Genomic DNA, 20306 nt, shown 5'->3' with positions numbered 1-20306 from the left:
TCACAGAGCTATTAAAAAAATACAGAGGTCTGGGCCCCACCCCTGGACATTCCAGTTCACGAGGTGTGTGTTGAGGCCCAGGTGTCCATATAGATGCATGTTTGTTTCTGATGCACAGGCAGGATGGAGAACCACTGACTGAAAACAGTGACTAAAGAGCAAGGCTGTTACTTTGCCTCTAACTTTTCCCCCAAAGAGAAATATCTTCAGAGTACAAAGATTAGGGCAAAAACCACTCTTGGCTGAACTGAAACCCAAGAGAAGTGAATTAATGAATTATATCTAATGAAGTCACCTGGGAGCTATAACTCACCCAGGCCGGAGCCTGGAGCAGTTACACTGAGTCTCTGGGGTGCGTGTAGCATCAGTGTCATTTAAAGTTCCGTGGTGGTTCTGTTGTACGGACGAGTTTGAAAGCCACTGTGCCAGGCCCAGGTGAGTTATCTCTCAGGTTAGTGAAGAATCAGCCATGCCCACTATTTGGTTATTTGGATTTGATGGAATAGAGCAGTGGTACCAAATGATGGGACATGGGCAAACAGTCTCCCAGTATTCAGAAAGAGGGAAAATGAGGCTTGGGATACTCTGAGATGGATGTGATTAAAACAAGTTTCTGGAAGGTTTTATGAGAAGATAGTTTGTGGACACTTAGGGGAAAATGGTAATTGCTTGGAGCCAATTAACGTCACCTCTAGACTAATAGATGAGAGAAATGCTGCAGGCACTGTGTATCTTTATTCCAGCAAAACAATTGAAAGTCTCGGATAGCATCCTCCTGAACAAGATGGAAAAAGTGACCATGGCTGGTTGATTCACAGTGGATTTAACACGCATACCCCCGAAGTGTGCTGGTGTGACTGGGTAGGTCAGCTTTGTGAGAGAGCTCTTTGCAGAGGGCAGGTCAGGGGGCTCTGAGCCTAAGCTTCCCTTATACAGTATTTTTATATGAATCTAGTTAAAGAGATGGGAGGCATGCCAATCAAATTTTAGGATGACAGAAATCTGAAGGATATGGCAGAAAAGATGGATGACAGAATTAAAATGGCATTCATATAGTACTTTAGAGTTTACATGAGGTTTACTTATATGCTCTCATGCAATCCTCAGCAAGCTAGGTAGATTTATTATCCCCACTTTCTTGGTAAATAAACTGAGATTTAGAGAGGTAAATTACAGAATCATTATTTATGGTAATCTTAACAACCTAGAAATAAGTACCACCATAAGAAGAAATCAAGATCAAGTGTCAGAGGTTACATCTGGATGCAAAAAATCCATTTCAGAAGATGGGGGTTTGTATTAGTTTCCTAGGACTACCGTAAAGTTCCACACGCCGGGTGGCCTACAACAACAGAGATGTATTGTCTCACAGTTCTGGATGCGAAAGTCTTTGATCAGGGCACCTGCAGAGCCACGCGCCCCCTGAAACCTGTAAGGGAGGAATCCTTCCTTGCCTCTTTCAGCTTCTGGTGGCACCAGATGTTCCTTGGCTTGTGGTAGCATCACTCTGCTTTTCATGTGGGTTCTCCCTGTGTCTCTTCATCCGGTCCTCCCCCTGTGCGTGTCTGCCTCTGTGTCCAAATTTCCCCTTCTTATAAGGTCACTAGTCATACTGGATAGGCCCCACCCTGGTGACCTTACATCTGCAAAGACCTTATTTCCAAATAAGGCTGAGGTGCTGGTGGTTAGGATTTCAACACAGCTTTTGGGGGGGACACAGTTCAGCATATAACAAGGTTAAATTGGATTGATAATACTGTAAGAGCATCACTGTTTTATCACAGTTACCTTAGAAATGATAAAACATTGACACCGTCTTAGACATTGATTTAATTTGAGAGTTTCCACCAAGTAGAGGGTCATGCCACTTCCCTTGGCATTGCTCAGACCACGGAGTCAGGAATCGAGCCGTCAGTTCTGGCCACCACATTCTAAGAAGGAAATGGATTAAAAAATGGTAGGGCACCACCATGGCAAGATAGGTGCTGTGAAAGCTTCCACTGGCCGCCTAGACAAACCCTCTATGCGTCTCGCTCTGTTTTCTATAAGGAAAATCCAAAAGTATGATCAATTCTTGGTTAACAAAATTAAAAAGGGGGGAAAGGGATAGAAGAACATGTTGAGAGAAATTTCTAGGCAAATGACAGTTGACTTGAATTTCTGTTCCAACCCTCGTTTTTGTTAGGCAAAACACTATGCAGTTATACGTTTCTCATTTCATTTAACTTCATGGGTGAGCATGCGTGTATAAGCATATGCACATGTACTTTTTCAATATATGGGTATAATGAATATATGTGTATATGTAAAGATCCAGTTAATTGATGTTAAGCAAGCATTCTAGTTATTTAAATTCTCCCTTTTTCTTTGAAGATATTTAAAAGAAGAAAGAGCTTAGATAAGAATATTGACAAGTGGAATCTTGAGTTTGACGGTTGCGCGAATAAAAGGATTTTGAGCAAATGAATATTATGGGATTGCTGTGTACCCTGCTTTGCAGTAGGTATCTTGAGGGATACGAGAGGAAAATGTGACACACATAAAAACATGACAAGGACGGAGCAAATGCATGTTCCGGGAAGTGCCGTGGGGGACTGCAGGGGAGGGTGAGATGGAGGGGGGCTGGAGTCAGGGAGACTCAAGAGGGAGGTGGAACCTGAAAGCTGGATTTTTGGAGACCACGTGGAGACAGCATGTCTCCCCAGAAAGTTATGGTCACACACATGGGTCCAGGGACCCTGGCTTGTGGTCACTCTACTGCCTGTACCCTTGCTGTCACGCCAGGCACAGATGAAGAGGTGGTCTGGGACCAGCACGGTGACTACAGCCCCGTGCCCCGGCCTGTAAGACCAGGGAGTTTTCTCGGTGCTTTAGAACAAAGTCGTCTGTTGATCTCATAATCATATGAAGACAGAAGCAGAAATCGCAGGCTCCTCTGAAAGCTTGTATTTATGACTTCAGTTCAGTGAGGGCTATGAAAGAATTGCACCAGCCAGACAGGAAGCGAGCGTTCAGGCAGCCTGCCCGTGTCCGCACTGGGGTCCAGACACTGCCACAGTCGGCTGAGCCTCCAGCCCTCAGTGGCCTCAGGGCGATTTAAAAGGCAGGTCCCCTACCTTTACCTCTCAAATGCAGTTTCTCAGAGGCATCTGGAGTGACCTGTAACCCTGTTTCCATAGTTCTACCTCACTCCCCCGCTGCAGATGCCAGAAGTGTGCCCTCCCCCCAGGGTCAGCCCCAGACCTCTCAAATCCAAGACCTTACTTCTCAATGAAGCCAAAGGGAAGAGGAATGTTCTTTTCCCCTGACACCAACTGCAAATACCCACCAAGTCCGTAAACTTCTCTTAGCCCATCAGTCTTGGTAGAATTTGCCCAAACCCTGGTTCATCTTCTTTCTTTCTCAGACCAGCAGTCAAGGAACCCTAGTGGCCCAAGCTGACCACTGCAGGGAGAGGAAACCCCATTAACCAGACCTAAGCCTGCCTGTCTCTCTCGGGGCGCTGCAGGGCAGCCATGGGCTGGGATGCCCTGCTCCAGGCTCTTTGTGAGTCAGACCTCAACCTTCTCCAAACAAAAACACCCTCTGGCACAAGACTGCCACAGGTTCTGAACCCAGATCACTTCAGTGGCTCTAGATAAAGCAGCAGCAAGAGACGTGCATTCGCTTATTTTTTTTCCTCTGATATTTCTTGAGCATTCTCTATGTGCCAGGCAGCACGCCATCCCGGGGATGGAATGGCGAGTTCAACCCAGTCCCTGCCCCCAGGAGCGCACAGGTTAGTTGCAAAAGGAGGCGGACACCCAGGGTGGTAAGTGCCGTGATGAGAGTTAGGAGAGGTGATAGAACCCCCGTAAGAGGCCTGGAGGGACAGAGAAGGCCTCCTGAAAGCAGGGCATCTGAGCCAAGATGGGAAAGGTGAGTAGAGTGAGCTCGGTGATGAAGACATGGAGCAGAAGGCAAGGAGGGGAGAGGCTGCTCCGGGCCGAGGACTAGCCGAGCAAAGACTCGGTGGCAGGAGCAAGCCAGTGAGTCCAGAGGACTTCATGGTTCCCCCCGGGCCCAGGAGATGAAGCTGGGCAAGTGGACAGGGACGAGATCCCAGAGGGCCTTAGAAGTGGGTAAGAAACTGGGGCTTTTCCCGAGAGCAGGAGGCCACCGCGGGAAGAATCTCAGTGGCTGGAGGAAGCACAGGATGTTCAGGCAGGCCCTGGCTCAGCACTCGTTCAGGATTTGAAAGCATCCAGAGAACTGTGAGCTCAGGCCCTGCCCTCATGAAGTTCATGGCACCCGTGGGCAGATCACGCGGGCTGTGCTGGGGAACACAGCCAAGAAGAGAGTGAGGCATGCCCACGGCACACGGTGCTAAGACTCGGAGGCGGGGTGGGATCTCACATTTATTGGGTGCCCACTGTGTGTTGGGGTCTGCATGGAGGCACCTCACATCTGGCATCTCGTTTAGTCCTCAAGGCAATCTGTAGGGCACCTGTGACCACCCCCATTTTACAGATGAAAAGACCAAGGCTCTAAGAGGTTAGCTTCACAGTGTCATCTAACCAGGAAGGGAGACAGTACCAGGATGGGAGGTCAGCCAGTACTCTTTCTCCTCCTGCATGCAGCCTTCCTTCTGTGTGGATCAGAGGATGTGGGACGGACTTAATGGAGGAGATAAGGTGCGAAGAGTTAGAAGGCTGTTCCACTGTCCCGGTGTCACCTCTCAGGCTGTGCGGTGGGGGCTGAGAGTCAGGCATTTAGATATTAGGAGAGGCACATGGGGTGACTAAAGATCCAGCTAAACAGGGAGTGTCTCTAGGAGTTTGCCCATCAGAACCTTGGAGTGGAGTCTCGTGCCAGCTCTATAAGGGAGACAGCAGCTTTCCAAAGAGTAAAACCAGTGAGTATAGGATAAAATCCCCAGTCCTCTCTAAACTCGAGGATGCTATCTATGCTGCCTACATGGTATTAACAGGGGATGGGGTTTCTCAGAAACACTTGCTTTGGAAAACTCCCTAAGCCTCTAAGGTTAATTAATAGTCAGGAATTGTTAGTTATTTGAATTGGGAATGAGTGACTGACATGCACCTAAGCTGTCTCCAAGGGAACTAGGGCCTGGGCCGGGTTGCGTAAGGGGTGCATGAGCCAAGTGTGTTCTTCTGTAGAGTTCTTGAAGAATGGCACGCTCGCTCCAATGCCACAGATGATTCTGGGAGCAAGGGAAAGCCCAGAGCTGAGCTAGATTGCTACCCAAGCCAGCCGGCCATGGAGCTAGAGGCCCTCTGGGAATGACGTCCCTAGCTGTATTGACTGAGCCCGATTCCCTGGTAAAGCAGTCAGCAAGTTGGGACATTCAGACATCCTGTGGAATCTAGCTCCGTCACTATGCTCACTTAACCTCAGGAAAGGAAACCAGTTTCCGTGACTAATGGACACAAATGATTGAAAGGTGAAGCACAAGTAGTTAAACAGGGGAGCCGATGCCAGAGTGTTGACAGATTTCCTGAGGTTCTCTATACACGGGCTCCCCTCCCCCATTAGTGACCACTGAGAGGGAGCCAGGAAGGAGGTGATCCTGCCCCTGAAAGTACCTGGGCATAGCCCACCGTTGGTGGTGTTCCCAGTTGAGTTTCCCTCCTGCCCTATTCCTTGCCAATCTTCTTCACCAACTCCCATCCCTGGTCCCGCTCTCCTCCTGCCCCCACTGAGGATGCCCCTTGGTCGCCTTCTGGGATGATACTCAGTGCTTCCCAAGTCTTAAAGTCTTGCTGCCACCTGTTCTCCTTCCTGCTGCTCCCCCAGCACCATGGGCCCCTACTCTATAACCCCTCTTCAATCAAAGTGACCCCATCCCTTCTTCCAGAGCGATCTTCAGAAGAGGCGTCTCCACACCCTTTCCCCAGGCACCTGCCCTCCCATGTCCCTCATGCGTCACTTGGGGATGGGCTCTGTGGTTCTCCTCTGGAGTCCCTCTCCATGAGGGCCCCCCCTTTTCCTCGTGCCCTGTGCACACTGGAGATGGAGAACGTGTCATCCTCTTGCCTGGGGCCAGCCCTCCTGTAGAAAAGACTAAGCCACTCCTCAGTTTTCCCATCTCAAGAGGCGACACACACATCCTGCTGCGGCAAGTCCCATTTCCCTCCCTTGGGCTTTTCCGTGTCCCCCTTTTGTCTCCCCTCCAAGGTCTCTGAGACCTACTGAACTATGCGGCTCAAGGCCAGAGAGAAGACGCCAAGCAGGACTGATGGGTGCTGAAAGATGGGAAAGATTAGCTCATCTCCGCTCTGTGCTGTCCATCTGATTCAGATCTCAGTCTGGGGAAATTTGAAAACAGACTCCCCTGCCAAGCTCACCTCACCTTGTCACCACTCTCTCCCCGACCCACAGACCTCTCCCACCGTGCTGGCGTACCAGCAAGTCGTTCTGACTTTGCTTCAGCCTAGTGGTTTGACCTAAATGTCTCCTGTTTGCATTTGACCCTTGCCATGTCATGTCTTCCCACGTCTCCAGTACCCAGCTTTCCAGACGTTCTGCACCACAGGAGGCATCATGCTGAGAGCCGGATTTGAGTCTGGCTCTGCTCTGAACTCATTGGGTGACTCTGGGCAAGTCACCAAACCTCTGTGAGCCACGGTTTCCACATCTGTAAAATCAGGATAATAACACCTGCCTGTTCCAAGGATCAGTGAGCAAAGAAACGTGAAGATGCTGTACGCTGCAAAGCAGCACTTCCCAAACCACGCTCTGCAGAACTTTGCTCCCGTCTTCTTAACCATCTTCCTCTCTGCCAACATGATTGTAACTCATCCTTCAAGTCTCAGCTGGGCCCTGACTACGCCATGAAAGTTTTTCAAACGATTGCAGTGTGTTCTAGACAGGAATACTGATTCCCGATTCAGCAGTGAACCCCCAGAGGCAGAGAGCATTATTCGTACTTCCCGATTTTCTCCAAAACCCAGGATTTGTTCGATTGCTGCCCTTCACCCTCCACAGACCATAAGCTCAATTTTGAGCTGCGTACGGGTCTTTCTGAGCTGAGAAGTCAGTGGTGGGCTTGCTGATGTATTCACTCATGCAGTAGATGCTTAGTGCAGGGGCCCGCTGGGGACCCAAGGCTGAGTCAGACGAGGCTCCTGCCTTTAAGGAGCTCATGGTCAGGACAAAAAGCATTAACAATTCACTGCAAGTCAGTGTCTTGAGTATAATAATAGAAATAATGTGGGAACACAAAATAGCAGGTGAGGATCAAGGCAGGCTTCCCAGAAGATGGTCCACCCCCCCCCCCACCAGTCCCATGCATCCTCCTACTTATAGAGAAGATGACATCTGGAGCAGACATGGCAAGGTAATGGGGGGTTTACCTTTTATGGAAGAAAGACCACTGGAGACCTTGTGGGAGGGAGATTCAAGTTCATTTCCTGGATCACAGGAAAAGGGGCATCTCAGTGGAGCCCAGAGGGTTAGGGCAGATGCTGGCAGGGGGAGTGTCCGGAACACACACACACACAGACATGCACACACACACCCCACCTCCCCCCACAGTCTATGGGAATCCCACTTCCCTGCTTTTCCATCATACCTCTCACCCCGTCTTCCTTCTCACCTGGACTCATTCTTCCTCTCCAAGTCCTCCATCACCTCCCGGTCCTGGGGCCATTCATCGTTACCTCATTGGAACAGCTCGATGTCCGCTGTCAGTAGCTAGAGGTCTGCTTTGGCGAGAGGCTGGTCAGCGCAATGCCCACTCCCTGCGGGGGGCCCCGGGGAGGAAGGTCAGCCTGGAGTCAGTGCTTTCTCTTATCTTCCCACAGAAAACCAAAAGAGACGTCAATAATTTTGACCAAGACTTTACCCGGGAAGAGCCGGTACTCACGCTCGTGGACGAAGCGATCGTGAAGCAGATCAACCAGGAGGAATTCAGAGGCTTCTCCTACTTTGGTGAAGACCTGATGCCCTGAGAAGCCGCTCCAGGTGGAGTTCGTTGATGCTGCAAGCAGGGGCGCCGGGAAGATTCCTATTTTTCCGTCGGACGGTCTTGAACTACTTCTCCTCCCCGGAGCCCCAGTCCCTTGTCCACCCTCTATTTATTGCATTCCCTCGCCCCAGGCCAGCTCCGCCCTCTTCCCACCTGGTGACCAGAAGGCACTCTTGGTTCTTGTCTCACCAGTAACGCAGAATCGTGTGGCGTCAGCAGTTCACTGGACCCAGTGCCGAGTCTGGTCTGTTGGCAGGCCTGGCTTCACTCCACGGGGGCTTCTGGCAGGGAAGCGACTTCAGGTCTTTTACTGAAAAGAAAAGGAAAAAGGAAAAAAAAAAAAAAAAAAAAAAAAAAAGCTAATGAGACTCTGGCTCTGCTCGTGGACGCAGAGTGCTGGCAACTCTTGCTTCTCATCCCTCCAGTCCCCCCGCTTGCCACCCTCTGCCATTCTATCCAGAAGAAGAGACTGGTGCTTCTTCAGCTCAAAGGTGGGCGCCCTCAAGGCATGCCCGGGAAGGAGAGAGGCTGGCGGATGCGCGGGTTGGTTCCCTGTGTTGGTTTGCTCTGGAATGGCTGATTCTCACTTGCTTTGGTTTTAGCTTTGGGGCATGCCAAAGTTGTGTAAGCATGTGTCTTGTGGAAGAAATCGCTCTCCGTAGAAAAAGAAATTTGATTTTGAACTCTGTTAACATTTGAAGAATAGATCATCAAATTTGCTTTCTAATTGGCCAACAGATATAAATTCCAGTGTTAATACCGGTAGATATTAAAGGGCTAATACATCATCGTCCAAGGTTTATGCTCTTAATGCTTTCGTGGCACGTGGGGCTCTGGGAACTGAGAGAAAAGGAAACTAGTAGTGCTCTTACTTGTTCAAGTTCTGCCTGAACTCCAAGGCCGCCGCAGAGGTGGCCAAGGCCCTGGGGTTCTAGCAAAACTCGCCTCCCAAATTCTCTTTCCAGTTTCGTCCTAAGTCCCCAGCATCAACTCTATTTATTTTCTGCAGCAGTGTGCGGTTTTTGCGCACTTCTACCAAATGGTAGTACTACTGTGTTGTGGTTTTTAAACATTAAACGTGTAAAGTTAAATATGAAATATCTGCTTTTGGAACAAGCAGAATGAGGCTAAACATGGGTTATGCAGAGGGTATCGGGAGATTGAAGAGCGACTTATTTGAAAACTGACAGGGTGGCAAGATGCGCTCGGAGTTTTGTTTCTGTGTGACATGCAGTGGCAACTCATGTGGACACTATTTAATGGATGTGACATTACCTCCTGTAGATATGCTAACAGTGTTACATTCTTTGATTTCCAAGGGTTCTCTGTGGCTTTGTGTACATGTTTCCTGGAGGTCGTTTGATTATCTATTTTACTGAACTGATTTAGCAGGGAATGGAATCCATTCCAACTGTTGCACGTGGATTTCCCAGCTGCCCCTAAATATATATACTTGTGAGTGGCAAAGTGGCACTAACGAAGCTTTTTGCCTTTTGTACATTTGAGACTTTTGTATATAGTGTTTGCTGCAAGGCCTGTGGAATTAATTCATTGAATTTAGAGGTATCAACTGCTGCATGTTCAGGCATATTATAAAACTTTAGTCTATGAAAGAATAATTATAATAATGTCCAGGTGCAATACTCTCTGAGTGTATTGGTTCAAGTTACCGAGAGATAAGGTGTGTTTCCTTCTTTCCTTTTTTTTTCTCGGCGGGGGGGGGGGCGTGGGGGCGGGAGGGGTGTTCTTTGTATTGTTTTTTTCATTTTGGTTTATTTTAAAAGATGTAAACTCACATATAGTTCTCCTGTGCTCTGTTATGGCCTGATAGAGATGGGAAAGAGAAAGGAATGTTCTGGATGGTGGTTTCAAAGCTTGGACAGTAACTAGCTGGAGCCCATTAGCTGGTGTCCATATTTGTATCTGGCTAGTCACGTAGCCTTGGTTACTAGTGATGCTATTCAGTTCCCTTTTGTTCTGATTTTTTAAAAACTCAGGTGTAATTATTAACTGTTCTTATGATAATTTCAAATATTATGCTGTATCAATTTGTGTGTTTGGCATACCAGTGAAGAGATGAAGAACGGTAGATTAACTGATCTTCGGTAACTTGACATACTGGGGAGAGACTGTCTTCTGGAGTTGAGGACAAGCACAGAAGCATCTTCATGGCGGCATCATCTCATTTTTTAGGAAGACATGACAATACTGCCCATCTTACTCGTGCATCACCACTGCTCTCTGTTTTCTCCTCTGCTTCCTTCACCCTGATGGACTTTGAAACACCAAGCAAACTCTAACTCTAATGCCAACTGGCCTTGTCCACGGTATTCCCATGTCGGCAGGGGTTGGGCCCTCCTAAAGGACAACTAGCATTTTTGTTGGGAAGTCAAATAATGATACATTCCACCAGGCAGCCCCAGGCAGTCACTCAGCGGGTTGCCTGGACCAGAGATGCCCCCTTCCAGCCCCCAAAGCTGGGCTGGCTGGGATGCCTCCTGTTTGGGGCTGGAGCTCATCAAGTTCTTACACAGGCAGATTCAAATCCCATGTAGTCTATAGAATAAGGCTCGTGTGTTCCGTGAGTAGTCATTGTTTCATTTTAGCTTTCACAGGAGTTTGGAAGCAGACACACTGTTTCATTTCTGCCAGTTCTTTCGAATCTTTCCAGCTCGCTCACTCACTCACTCTCTTTTTTTTTTTTTTTTTTTTTAAGAAAAAAAGGGGGACGGGAGTGCAAAAAAATGCCAAAAAAAATATATGAAGGATAGCTGTTCTCCTCTATTCTCTCATAATGGACTTCGTGAAGTGGAAACATTTTTTTTTTCCTCCAAAGGTGAAAAAACAATGCATTCTTGCTTTAGAAAAAAAAAAAAAAAAGAAGGCTAAAAAATTACCTCTTTTTAAATTATGTGCAGAATAATTCTGGCTAAATATAAAATGTATTCAATTTTAGGGATTTTTTTTTTTTTTTGTATCGTGATGCTTTATTTGTACATTTTTTTCCCTTTCTGGATGTAATTTTAATCTCTTGCCATTCATTAGTGTTATTTCATTGTAAACATTATTGTGCCAAATGTACTGTATTCAAAAGGATGTGAATGTGTATTGTTTCAGAACCTAATAAATACAATGACGTTAAATCTTATTTCTCAGTCCTGATGAACCTTTTTATCTCCTTGGTGAGTAAGCTAATGAAGCTTACTGCCTTTTAGACACTAGGGATTCCAAATTCCCAAACCTAGATGTGGTTTCAGCTTTTCTCTTACCCTTTGAAGATGCACAAAGAATGCAAATGACCTGGCTTCCCTGGTGGCGCAGTGGTTGAGAGTCCGCCTGCCGATGCAGGGGACGCGGGTTCGTGCCCCGGTCCGGGAAGATCCCACATGACGCAGAGCGGCTGGGCCCGTGAGCCGTGGCCGCTGAGCCTGCGCGTCCGGAGCCTGTGCTCCGCGATGGGAGAGGCCACAGCAGGCAGAGGCTCGTGTACCGCAAAAAAAAAAAAAAAAAAAAAGAATGCAAATGACCATTTTTGGCAATGCTCAACGCCCACCCCTGCCTGGCCTCTATGTTTCGGGGACTGCCAGCCAGAGGCGTGGAGGGTGCCTGAGCGGACTGGGTGCGGCTCTGGGCTGTCTGGGTGTGGAGCTGCCCCGGAGTGCCAGCCATTGGGCAGGCAACACCGGAAGCACTTCGTTTTCATCTTTCTAGAGAAGCAAATGCTGGATCTCCTTGCCACCCATTCAAGCCGTCTTCAGGACTCAGTTTCTAACCGGCTGCTCAGAACTTTATGCCTTGGGAGTCCTAGAAACTCCTGCGAGGCCGGGAGCCCCTTGGAGGCTGGGCCTGGAGCACAGGCTAGCCAGTGGGGCTCCATGCTTGGCTTGCACCCTCCCTGCCACTCAACCAGTGTTCATGGCCATCACAGTGACTCTGAGCTCTCCAGGTTCCTCCTTCACGCTGGGGCTCCTTTCTCACACTCCACTTACGTTGCACTGCTCCTGCTAGGCTCCTCCTCTTCTTTCTCCAGCATAGAATTTTCAAGAATGTTTGAAACTCAAAAGGATGCTCTAGAGGACACCAGAAATCTCAAGTAACCAGAACTCCCTGTTTCTTAAGAGCTATGGGCATGATTGCAGTTTTACGATTTGTCATCCTCAGGCCATCCTAAGGAGATGGACTAACTTATCACCCTTTCAGCCCTTAACAATCACTTCGAAAAAGCCCTCCCATGACTTTGCTATATCATCCCGAAGGTACTCGCCTCTCAGTCCCCTCTCCCACCCCCACCAGCAACATCGTCTGCCTACCTGGAGATGTAAGCATGGACCTCCAGGCCCACTCCAAGAAGAAAGTTGTATTTATCTATTTTTCTCTCTGATTCAGGCAGCTGTTTCTAAGTAAGTGACCATCCCAGGAGAAGCCACCAGTGTGTCTGAGGTTAAATAAAAAGAGAACTGAATTAAACGATGCTGCTCTTAGAAGGTCAGAAGACATCTCTAAGCATTTCACGGAATGAAATACGACCAGTCTACACCTCCCTTGCCTAGTGGTCCAGAAAAGACAGCTCCAAAGTCCTGAAGATGAGGAAATCCATCCTCCCAAAATCTGTGTGCTCCACAAATCACACAGAAGCTATAAGGAAGGTCAACTGCTGATCAGAGTCCCTGGTTTGGAACCTCTTCCCTCCACCCCAACCATGTTCTGGAAGAGGAAGCCAAGCACTGCCATGCCTATTCCAGGAAAGCCATGGCCGCTGGTCCCTGACAAGCGTTGTTAGGTGGCTCCAGAGCTACTTGAGGAAAGCCTGTCTGTGTGGCTTTGCCCCCGAGCTGAGAAACGGCAGGTCTAACAGATTTCTTGCAGAGGGAATCTATGGGAAGATTGGTCCTTCTCTATCTCCTTGTACCTGAGTACAGTCCAGTGCTTGGATTACTAGGAGCCTGAAGATCTCCATGCAATAAAATTACTGAACCACAAAGCACGTGTCGTCATAGTGCTTACAGTGGCAGAGAGATGGAGGGAAAAGAAAGCGTAGAAGCCACATCATGAAGTCTGTTTTTCACTTTGAAGTTCTTTAGCCTAGACAATGATACAACTTGTGCGGTATGTCTTAAGCTAGACCTGAAGGATGATCGGCTGTCCTAATCAGGAACACACCCTCCAGGGATGGACAACTGATTGAATAAATAGACAGTGTTTATTCAGAAGGCACTACAAGTGCTTCAGCTCTCTTTTAACTCCCATCGACTCCTGGGGGTTTTGTTATTAGCATAAAGAATGCCACAAAAGGATTCTTAAGGAAACCCATAGCTTGTTAATTAGCATAAAGGATGTCAGAAAGGTAACATTAGTGATGTTTGAGGTAAGTAGATTGGCAAAGATATTTTAAGACAAATCTCCATATTAAAAAAAAAAACAGGATATAAGAAACTAGAGAGCCTTCAATTTCCCTAGTAATTAGGGAGATGCAAATTTAAATCAAACTGCAATACCACTTCACACCCACCAGAATGACTGAATCGAAAAGGCAGACTTATCAAGGTTTACTAAGGATGTGGAACAACCGGAACTTTCAGTGTCTCAGGTTTGAGTATGAAGTGGTACAACGGCTTTGGAAAACTTTGGCAGTATCTACTAAAGCCAAATATGTATACCCTTGATGCAGCAGAAAATTTATCCGGTGAATAAATGAATTCTGGGATGTTTATACAATAGAACACTAGGTAGACATGAGAATGAATGATTTACAACCACACACAACGTCATAGATGAACCTCACAACACAGTATTGAGTTTAAGAAGCCAGGTACAGTACAGACTGTGTGATTCCATTTACATAAAATAACAAAATAGACAATCCATGCTGCTAGAAATCAGTCTAATGGTTGCTCTTGGGGGAGGAGAGGCCATGACTAGGAGGGGGCGGGAAAGGGCTCCTGGAGAGCTGCTTTAGTTTTGTTTTCTGAACTGGCAAACAGGTATGTTTACTTTGTGATAAATCATTGAGCCGTCCCCTTATGATCTGTGCGCTTTTCTGTGTACGTATTGTGTGTCAGTAAAAAAGTGTTCCCCCCCCAAATCTAGAATGCCCTTGGTCTGTCGCCCCTAGGGCTGGCACCCAGGCTGGATCTGTAAGCTGCCTGCATCTCCCTGCTGTCCGGGAGGCATCTTGGTTGTCTTACTCCCGTAAACAGCCTGATCCTGTGGCTGGAATAGAGTGGCATTTGCCTTGGGTGGACCTTTCCAGCGAGACATATTGGAAACATCCAAACAGGCAGCTGGGACTTCATGGAGCTTTCAGAGTGGCCCCAAGACTGTCCAGGGCCTGCTTGCTAATGAAATGTCTACATATCTCTGAATGTGGTCTGTGAAGTCATTAGGGGGCAGCTACCGAGATCTACCCCAAAGAGCCCGGGGTATGCATCACAAGGTTCGGTTTCATTGCTTTCACCTTGGGCAGGTAACTACCTTTCTAAACCTGTTTCCACGTTTATAAGATGGCGATAACAAGACTGAATTTTCAAAGACCTGTTCTGAAATGTCAGTGAGATAAAAGTCTCCAAAGCGCTGTGCCTAGTACTGTTGCCTTTGCAGGAAAAAAAAAAAGCGGGGCTTGAGAGGATGGTCATGTCCCAGGTCGTGGGTGAGCCCCTGGGATGGGCCACCAGGTAAGGGCCAAGAATTCAAGAGCGAGTCATAGTGGTAAGGTGAAAGCAGGTTTACTTAGAGAGATACACATTCCATAGACAGAATGTGGTCCGTCTCAGAAAGTGAGAGTGGCCCCGAAATACGGGGTTAGTTTTTATGGGCTGGGTAATTTCATAGGCTAACGAGTGGGAGCATTAGTCCAATTATTTTGGGGAAGGGAGTATATAGGGATTTCTAGGAACTGGGCCACTGCCCACTCTTTGCCTTTTATGGTCGGCCTCGGAACTGTCATGGCACCTGGGCGGGTGTCATTTAGCATATGCTAATGCATTACAGTGAGCATATAATGAGGCTCAAGGTCTGCAGGAAGTCGAACCTTCAGCCATCTTGGACCTACTTGATTCTCACCAGTTAATGTCGTGTTCTCAATGGCTTTGTCGTTCTTTTCACGGTTGTGCCCTGATCCCTCCCCTCCTGTCTCATTGCTACTATTCCTCCTCCTCCCCACATCCTTCTCATCTTCCAGTACCCTCTCCCCACTGCCTCTTCCAGGAAGCCTACCTGGATAACACAAACCTGACCCCTTTCTCTGGACTTCCCTGGCCTCATCCGCAGAGCTTTGTCCCTTGCGTCCGCCTTATGCTGCTCTTCTGTATCAGGTCCGGTCTCGTCTCCTGCTGTCAGTTTGAGTCGGGACCTTGTCTTTGCAGCTTGTGCTCCCTTGCTTCCCCAGAGAGGGTCCTTCATGGCGTGGGGTGTGTCAGGTGGCCCAGGAGTGCTGAGGGGCAGGATGCTGGGGTGATGAGGGGAGCACAAGTCAGAGAGAGAAAAGAAAGGTGGCTCTTGTCTATACCAGGTCGCGCTTCCCAGGATGCAGGCTGCGCTCTGATCCAGAAGGGCAGTGCTGCAGTAACCCTCACATCATGTCTCAGCAGGGGATTGTCAGGGTCCCGGAATCCTTTAAAGTAGTGTGATGGTCTCTGCAGGTGGTACAGTCTCTGAGAGGGCCCAGCCCTCCTCTTGAGTAAAGACCCCTTTGTCTTTGTGTAGGATGGGGGAGTTCAGCTTTCACTGCCTACTCTTTCTCAGGGTCAGGTAGACACTGCCTGAGGGTTGAGATCAGACCAGCCTCAGTTCTAGGACCCAAATGCTGAGTAAACAATTGCAAACCTCACTGCTTCTCAGGCTTTCTGCGCTTGGGAGCAGCTACCCTCTTTGGCTGTCGTGAGAGGCTCTGAAAGGGCCCTTTCTGGGCACCAATTGTAGATTTTCATCCTTTATGCTTCCGTCTTTAGGTTATTAATGATTTAAGTGTAACATGTGTTATCTTCTTTGTTCCAGACACTGTGCTAAGTACTTCACGTAAGTCATCTACTTCAACCTCACAAAAAAGCACATGGAATAGATATTCTAGTTATCCCCATTTTATAGATGAGGAAACTGAGACTCAGAAATTATATAACTTATTTAGTCCTTACAACTCCAGGAAACTGTTGTATTCTTATGCCCATTCTCCAATAAAATCAATTGCCCAAATTCTCAGACCCAGTAGTAGCTGTTTGGACAGGACATAGTATTTACACACAGGACAGATGACAGAACTATTCATTCACTCATTTATTCAATAAATTTATTCCACAAATGTTCATAAAGTTCCTACTACATGCCAGCCATTCATCTAGACATCACTAAACAAAAATCTGCATCCTTACAGAGCTTACGTGGGGGTGGGTTATTGACAGACAATAAGCAAGAAACATGACCATTAATGTGAATTATATAATGTGTTAGAAGATCCAGGCCACCCCTAAGATTTGAAGCAAAGGTACACACGGAGGTCCAGACCAGAGGGCCGAATATTTTTTGTTATAAATCAAGCTCTTTTTAAATAAAATATGCTCTAGCCTTGTCCCTTGACAAAGATACCATCCTAACAACGTGGAAGGCCAGGTGTGAATTTGGAGAGCAGGAGGAGAGTGGGAGGAGAGAACGAGGCGGGAGAGGGACGCGTAAAGGAGGAGAAAGACCAGGAGGGAGGAGTGGTCAGTGGCTCACTGCCCTGGCAACGTGAGTCCGTGACTCTGTGCCCCTAGCCGTGTCAGCCGCTCTAAGGAGGTCCCACTCCTGAAGGCCCATCCTAGTGGGCACTGTTCACTAAGAGGCAACAGTCGTGACCCACAACACAGCGTATGAACTCAGAGCAAAGGGGGGACTGGGTAGTCCCCCCCTTGTAGCCCTCCCATTTAGCCAAGGCCAGTTCCTCCCCCGGAGCTCAGCCCCACCGTAGGGGTGGGATCAGAGGGCCTTTTTCTGGTCAATACCTCCTTCAAAATCGTGCTCCATGCTCATGTCCTTCTTTAAATGGCCCTGCTTTGCATTCCACCCATCGCAGCTGTGCTTGGGGGTGTTTAAACTGTCTCTCGTGTGGATATTGGGGTGAGGTGAGGGCTCCTGGGTGATCCCTGGCAGGGGAAGAAGAACAGATAAGAGTTCAGCCTGGTGAGGATAAATGCTGCCACGGGCAAGGGGGCTGGGGCCAAGCAGGAGAGTCTGTTCTCCCAAATCGCCAAACCACTAGGCAACAGGCAGTTAAAGAAGCGAGGAGAGCGGGGTGATTGCTAGGGACCAGGATATGCCTGCAGGGGTAGAAAGAAGGGAGGGGAGGCAGGGGCCTGGGGTGGAGCCAACAGCAGCTGCTAGGAGAACTGTTTTGGCAGAAGTGGAGCTGATTAGATTGCTTGGGAACAGATGTGCCCCTCTTCTCTTGCCCAGGTACCCCTCTGCCCTCTGTGCTCCACTGGAGGGAGGGAGACCGGCTGCCGATGTGCCTTCCCTGGGCCAGCTGGGCACCATTCCACTGGGGAGGTGGTCATTGTTAGGTCCCCCGTTTGAGAAGTGAGGGTTCTGAGGCACAGCAGAGTCAGGAAATTCTCCAAGCCATGCAGGCAGCCCCTGGCAGATCCAGGACGAAGCCTGTGATTTATATCTGCATCCAGTTGGGGCCAAAGGCTTTGCTATTTTCCCACTGGGCTCTTGGTCGTGGTCCCAACACAGGTCCTGCATGCTTTTGGCTTCCCTCTCCTGAATAAATTCCACCTCCCTGTGAAATGATACGATTGTTTGATGGCATTAGGCTGTGTTGCTCTCTCTAAAGACTATGGACGTGAGCACTAAGGAAGGTATGCCTGGGAAATCGGGCAGAGGCATCCGGGGACCCTTATCACTCTCCTTTCCCACCCTCTTCCCTGTGCCACCTCCTAGCAGGGGCCCCGAGAGCTGGTCCTCAAGCCCAGCAAAGCCGACATCCTCTGCCCTCAGACACCCCTCCCACCACCAAAAAAAGAAACCATCCCTATGGACTATTCTAAGCAGGAAGCCGAGTTTTCAGTTCACTGGAAAACAGGAAATGCCTCCAAGGGTCTGAGGTCTTTTAGTCCCTGCGCCCTCTGTGCAGGGTCTGTATCCCAGGCCAGCAGCTGAGGACGACGCCCTAGAAGCAAGGCCATCCCAAACCTCAGCACGGAGGGTGAGATCCTTGGTGCCCCTCAAGAGCCCTCTCTCCTGTTGGAGCCAGAGCTGACGTCATCTGCTGCTCAGGACACTGGACATTCTGGGCCAGGCAGGAGGGCTCGGGATCCCAGGGATGCAGCGCGAAGCACCCCAGAGGCTCATTCGCTTTGCAAGGAGCAGGTTCTGACCGTGGGCGGAGCTCTCACCCCAGCCAAAGGCTGACCGCTGATCCCCGCCAGATGGATCTCTAAACCCTGTCAGAGACTGGCTGACCCCCAACTGAGCCTGACTCCCTAGGCCTCTCCTGTAGTTGACTACCCCATCCTGGCCCTAGACTGACCCTCTAACCTTGACCTTGTCAGAAGCTAACCTTTAATACTAGCCACAGCAAAGCTTTCTGCAGTGGGCTGGTGTGTCTAGATGGTGCCCGGGATTCCAATCCTCAATGGCACATTGCCAGTGGTGGAGGCCTAGACCACCCTAAGTGTCTAGGATGTGAGGCATCATCACGAGGGTTGGTGTTACTCTTGCGAGCAGGAAAGCCAGACTCGGGAAGATGTAGGCAATCAGGCACCTTCCCTTCCGCATGGTGCATGGGGATTCAAGGAATCCCTCCTCCGTTTGAACATCGGTTTCCTGCTTCCACTACAGACAGTGGGGCCCTGATCGGACACCACAGATTCTTCTTCCTGCCTCAGCTTTTCCGTCTGTAAAACGAGCCGTGACACCAGCAGTTTGGGAACTTTGGAGGCACACAGAGGGGCCTGTAGGAACATGTGGTGATTCAGACAGAAAAGACTTTTCACTGACTGGAAAGCAAAGATTCTGGCTGTCTTTGTGTTAACCTAAACGTTCGAGGAAACAGGATGATTTAGGATTAAGATCACCCAGGGCCTGGCACAGTTTGATTTCCCCAAAGGGCCCTGGGATGGGGGTGGGCAGAGTGTGGATTGCTGTGGAGGGAACAGACTATTACCTAAAACCTGGTCCCCACATGCCATCATATCTCTCACGCACTGCCCACTGCCTGAGAGTCTAGTGTCATGAAGAAGTAGCAACGTCAAGAACAGACGCTATGTGCACATCACCCGCACATCACCTGTCACTGGCCTACGTCCTTTACCAGCAGTCTTCCTTGAATCAGCTGAGAGCAGGACCCTGAAAGAAGAGCAGATACTGACTGGGAAAATCCACCAGAGCAGCTGAAGATAGGTCTAGAGTAGCAGAGCTCAAAGTGAGGTCTGAGGACTCCTGGGGATCTCTAAGATGTTTTGCAGGGAATGCGTTAGTCATCTCTTGCTGTGTCATAAACTACCCCCAAAACTCAGCAGCTTAAAACAACAAACATTTATCACCTCACAGTATCTCACAGTAAGTCAGGACTTAGCTGAGTGCCTCCCCTCAGGGTCTCTCACAGGCTACCGTCAAGGTGATGGCTGGGGCTGCAGTCTCATCGGACTCACCCGGGAGAGCATCAGCTTCCAAGCTCAAGGCCGTGGCTGTTGGCAAGAGTTAGTGAGGAGCTTCCTCACTTGGGGCCTCGGTTCCTCGCTGGATTCTGGCCAGAGGCCTCTCTCTGTCCCTTGTCAGGTGGGCCTTTCCATCCTGCAGCTTGGAACATGGCAGCTGACTTCTCTCCGAGCGAGGGAGCAAGAGAGGGCCCCCTCTAGACGGAAGCCACAGTCTCTCTGGGACGCAATCTTCAGAGTGTCACTTTTGCCATAAAGTGTCACTTTTGCCATACCACCTGTACCACTCACTTCCTTCAAGTGAGTCATCTGACCCAGCCTACACCCCAGGGGAGGGGATTACAAAGGGTATGAAGATGAGGCAATGGGGAACCCTGGGAGACACTTTACAGGCTGCCTGACACCGGGCATCTGTGAGAGTCTTTCTTTCCAGCTACCTACCTCTGGGATACTTGACTTTCTTCCCATGCTTCAACCAAAACACATAAGAGATTTCACGTAGAAGCACATATAAGAATCCAGCTGTCCTGTATTAAGCTCACAGTAAAGAAGCTTGTACAAATAGAAAACAATGCCACTATAGTCGTAGATATAACCCACATTAATGAAAGCTCTTGGGTGTCCTCGTAATTCTTAAGAGCATAAAAAGGACTTGAGATCACAAAGTCTGAGAACTACAGGTCTGGAAAGACAGAACTAGGATACTG

At 48.9% G+C, this 20306-nt stretch overlaps 1 protein-coding gene across 3 annotated transcripts in view; it reads left to right on the top strand.

Moving 5' to 3' along the window:
- The window catches only part of PRKCE (protein kinase C epsilon), a 513985-nt gene extending 505230 nt beyond the window's left edge, over positions 1–8755 (top strand). For 2 of the 3 annotated variants that reach the window (XM_059079912.2, XM_059079911.2), the window contains exon 16: positions 7806–8282. In XM_059079912.2, the coding sequence (XP_058935895.1) occupies positions 7806–7952 (147 nt within the window). In that variant the 3' untranslated portion in view covers positions 7953–8282. Of the gene's footprint in view, positions 1–7805 lie in introns of all 3 variants that reach the window. The other variant, XM_059079910.2, reaches the window with a different exon arrangement.
- Positions 8756–20306: the final 11551 nt, after the last annotated feature.

The sequence above is a fragment of the Kogia breviceps genome, chromosome 11 (assembly GCF_026419965.1).
Source record: "Kogia breviceps isolate mKogBre1 chromosome 11, mKogBre1 haplotype 1, whole genome shotgun sequence".
Lineage (NCBI taxonomy): Eukaryota > Metazoa > Chordata > Mammalia > Artiodactyla > Physeteridae > Kogia > Kogia breviceps.
Note: the sequence above shows the minus strand (reverse complement) of the source record. Positions and strands in the feature narration are given on the sequence as shown.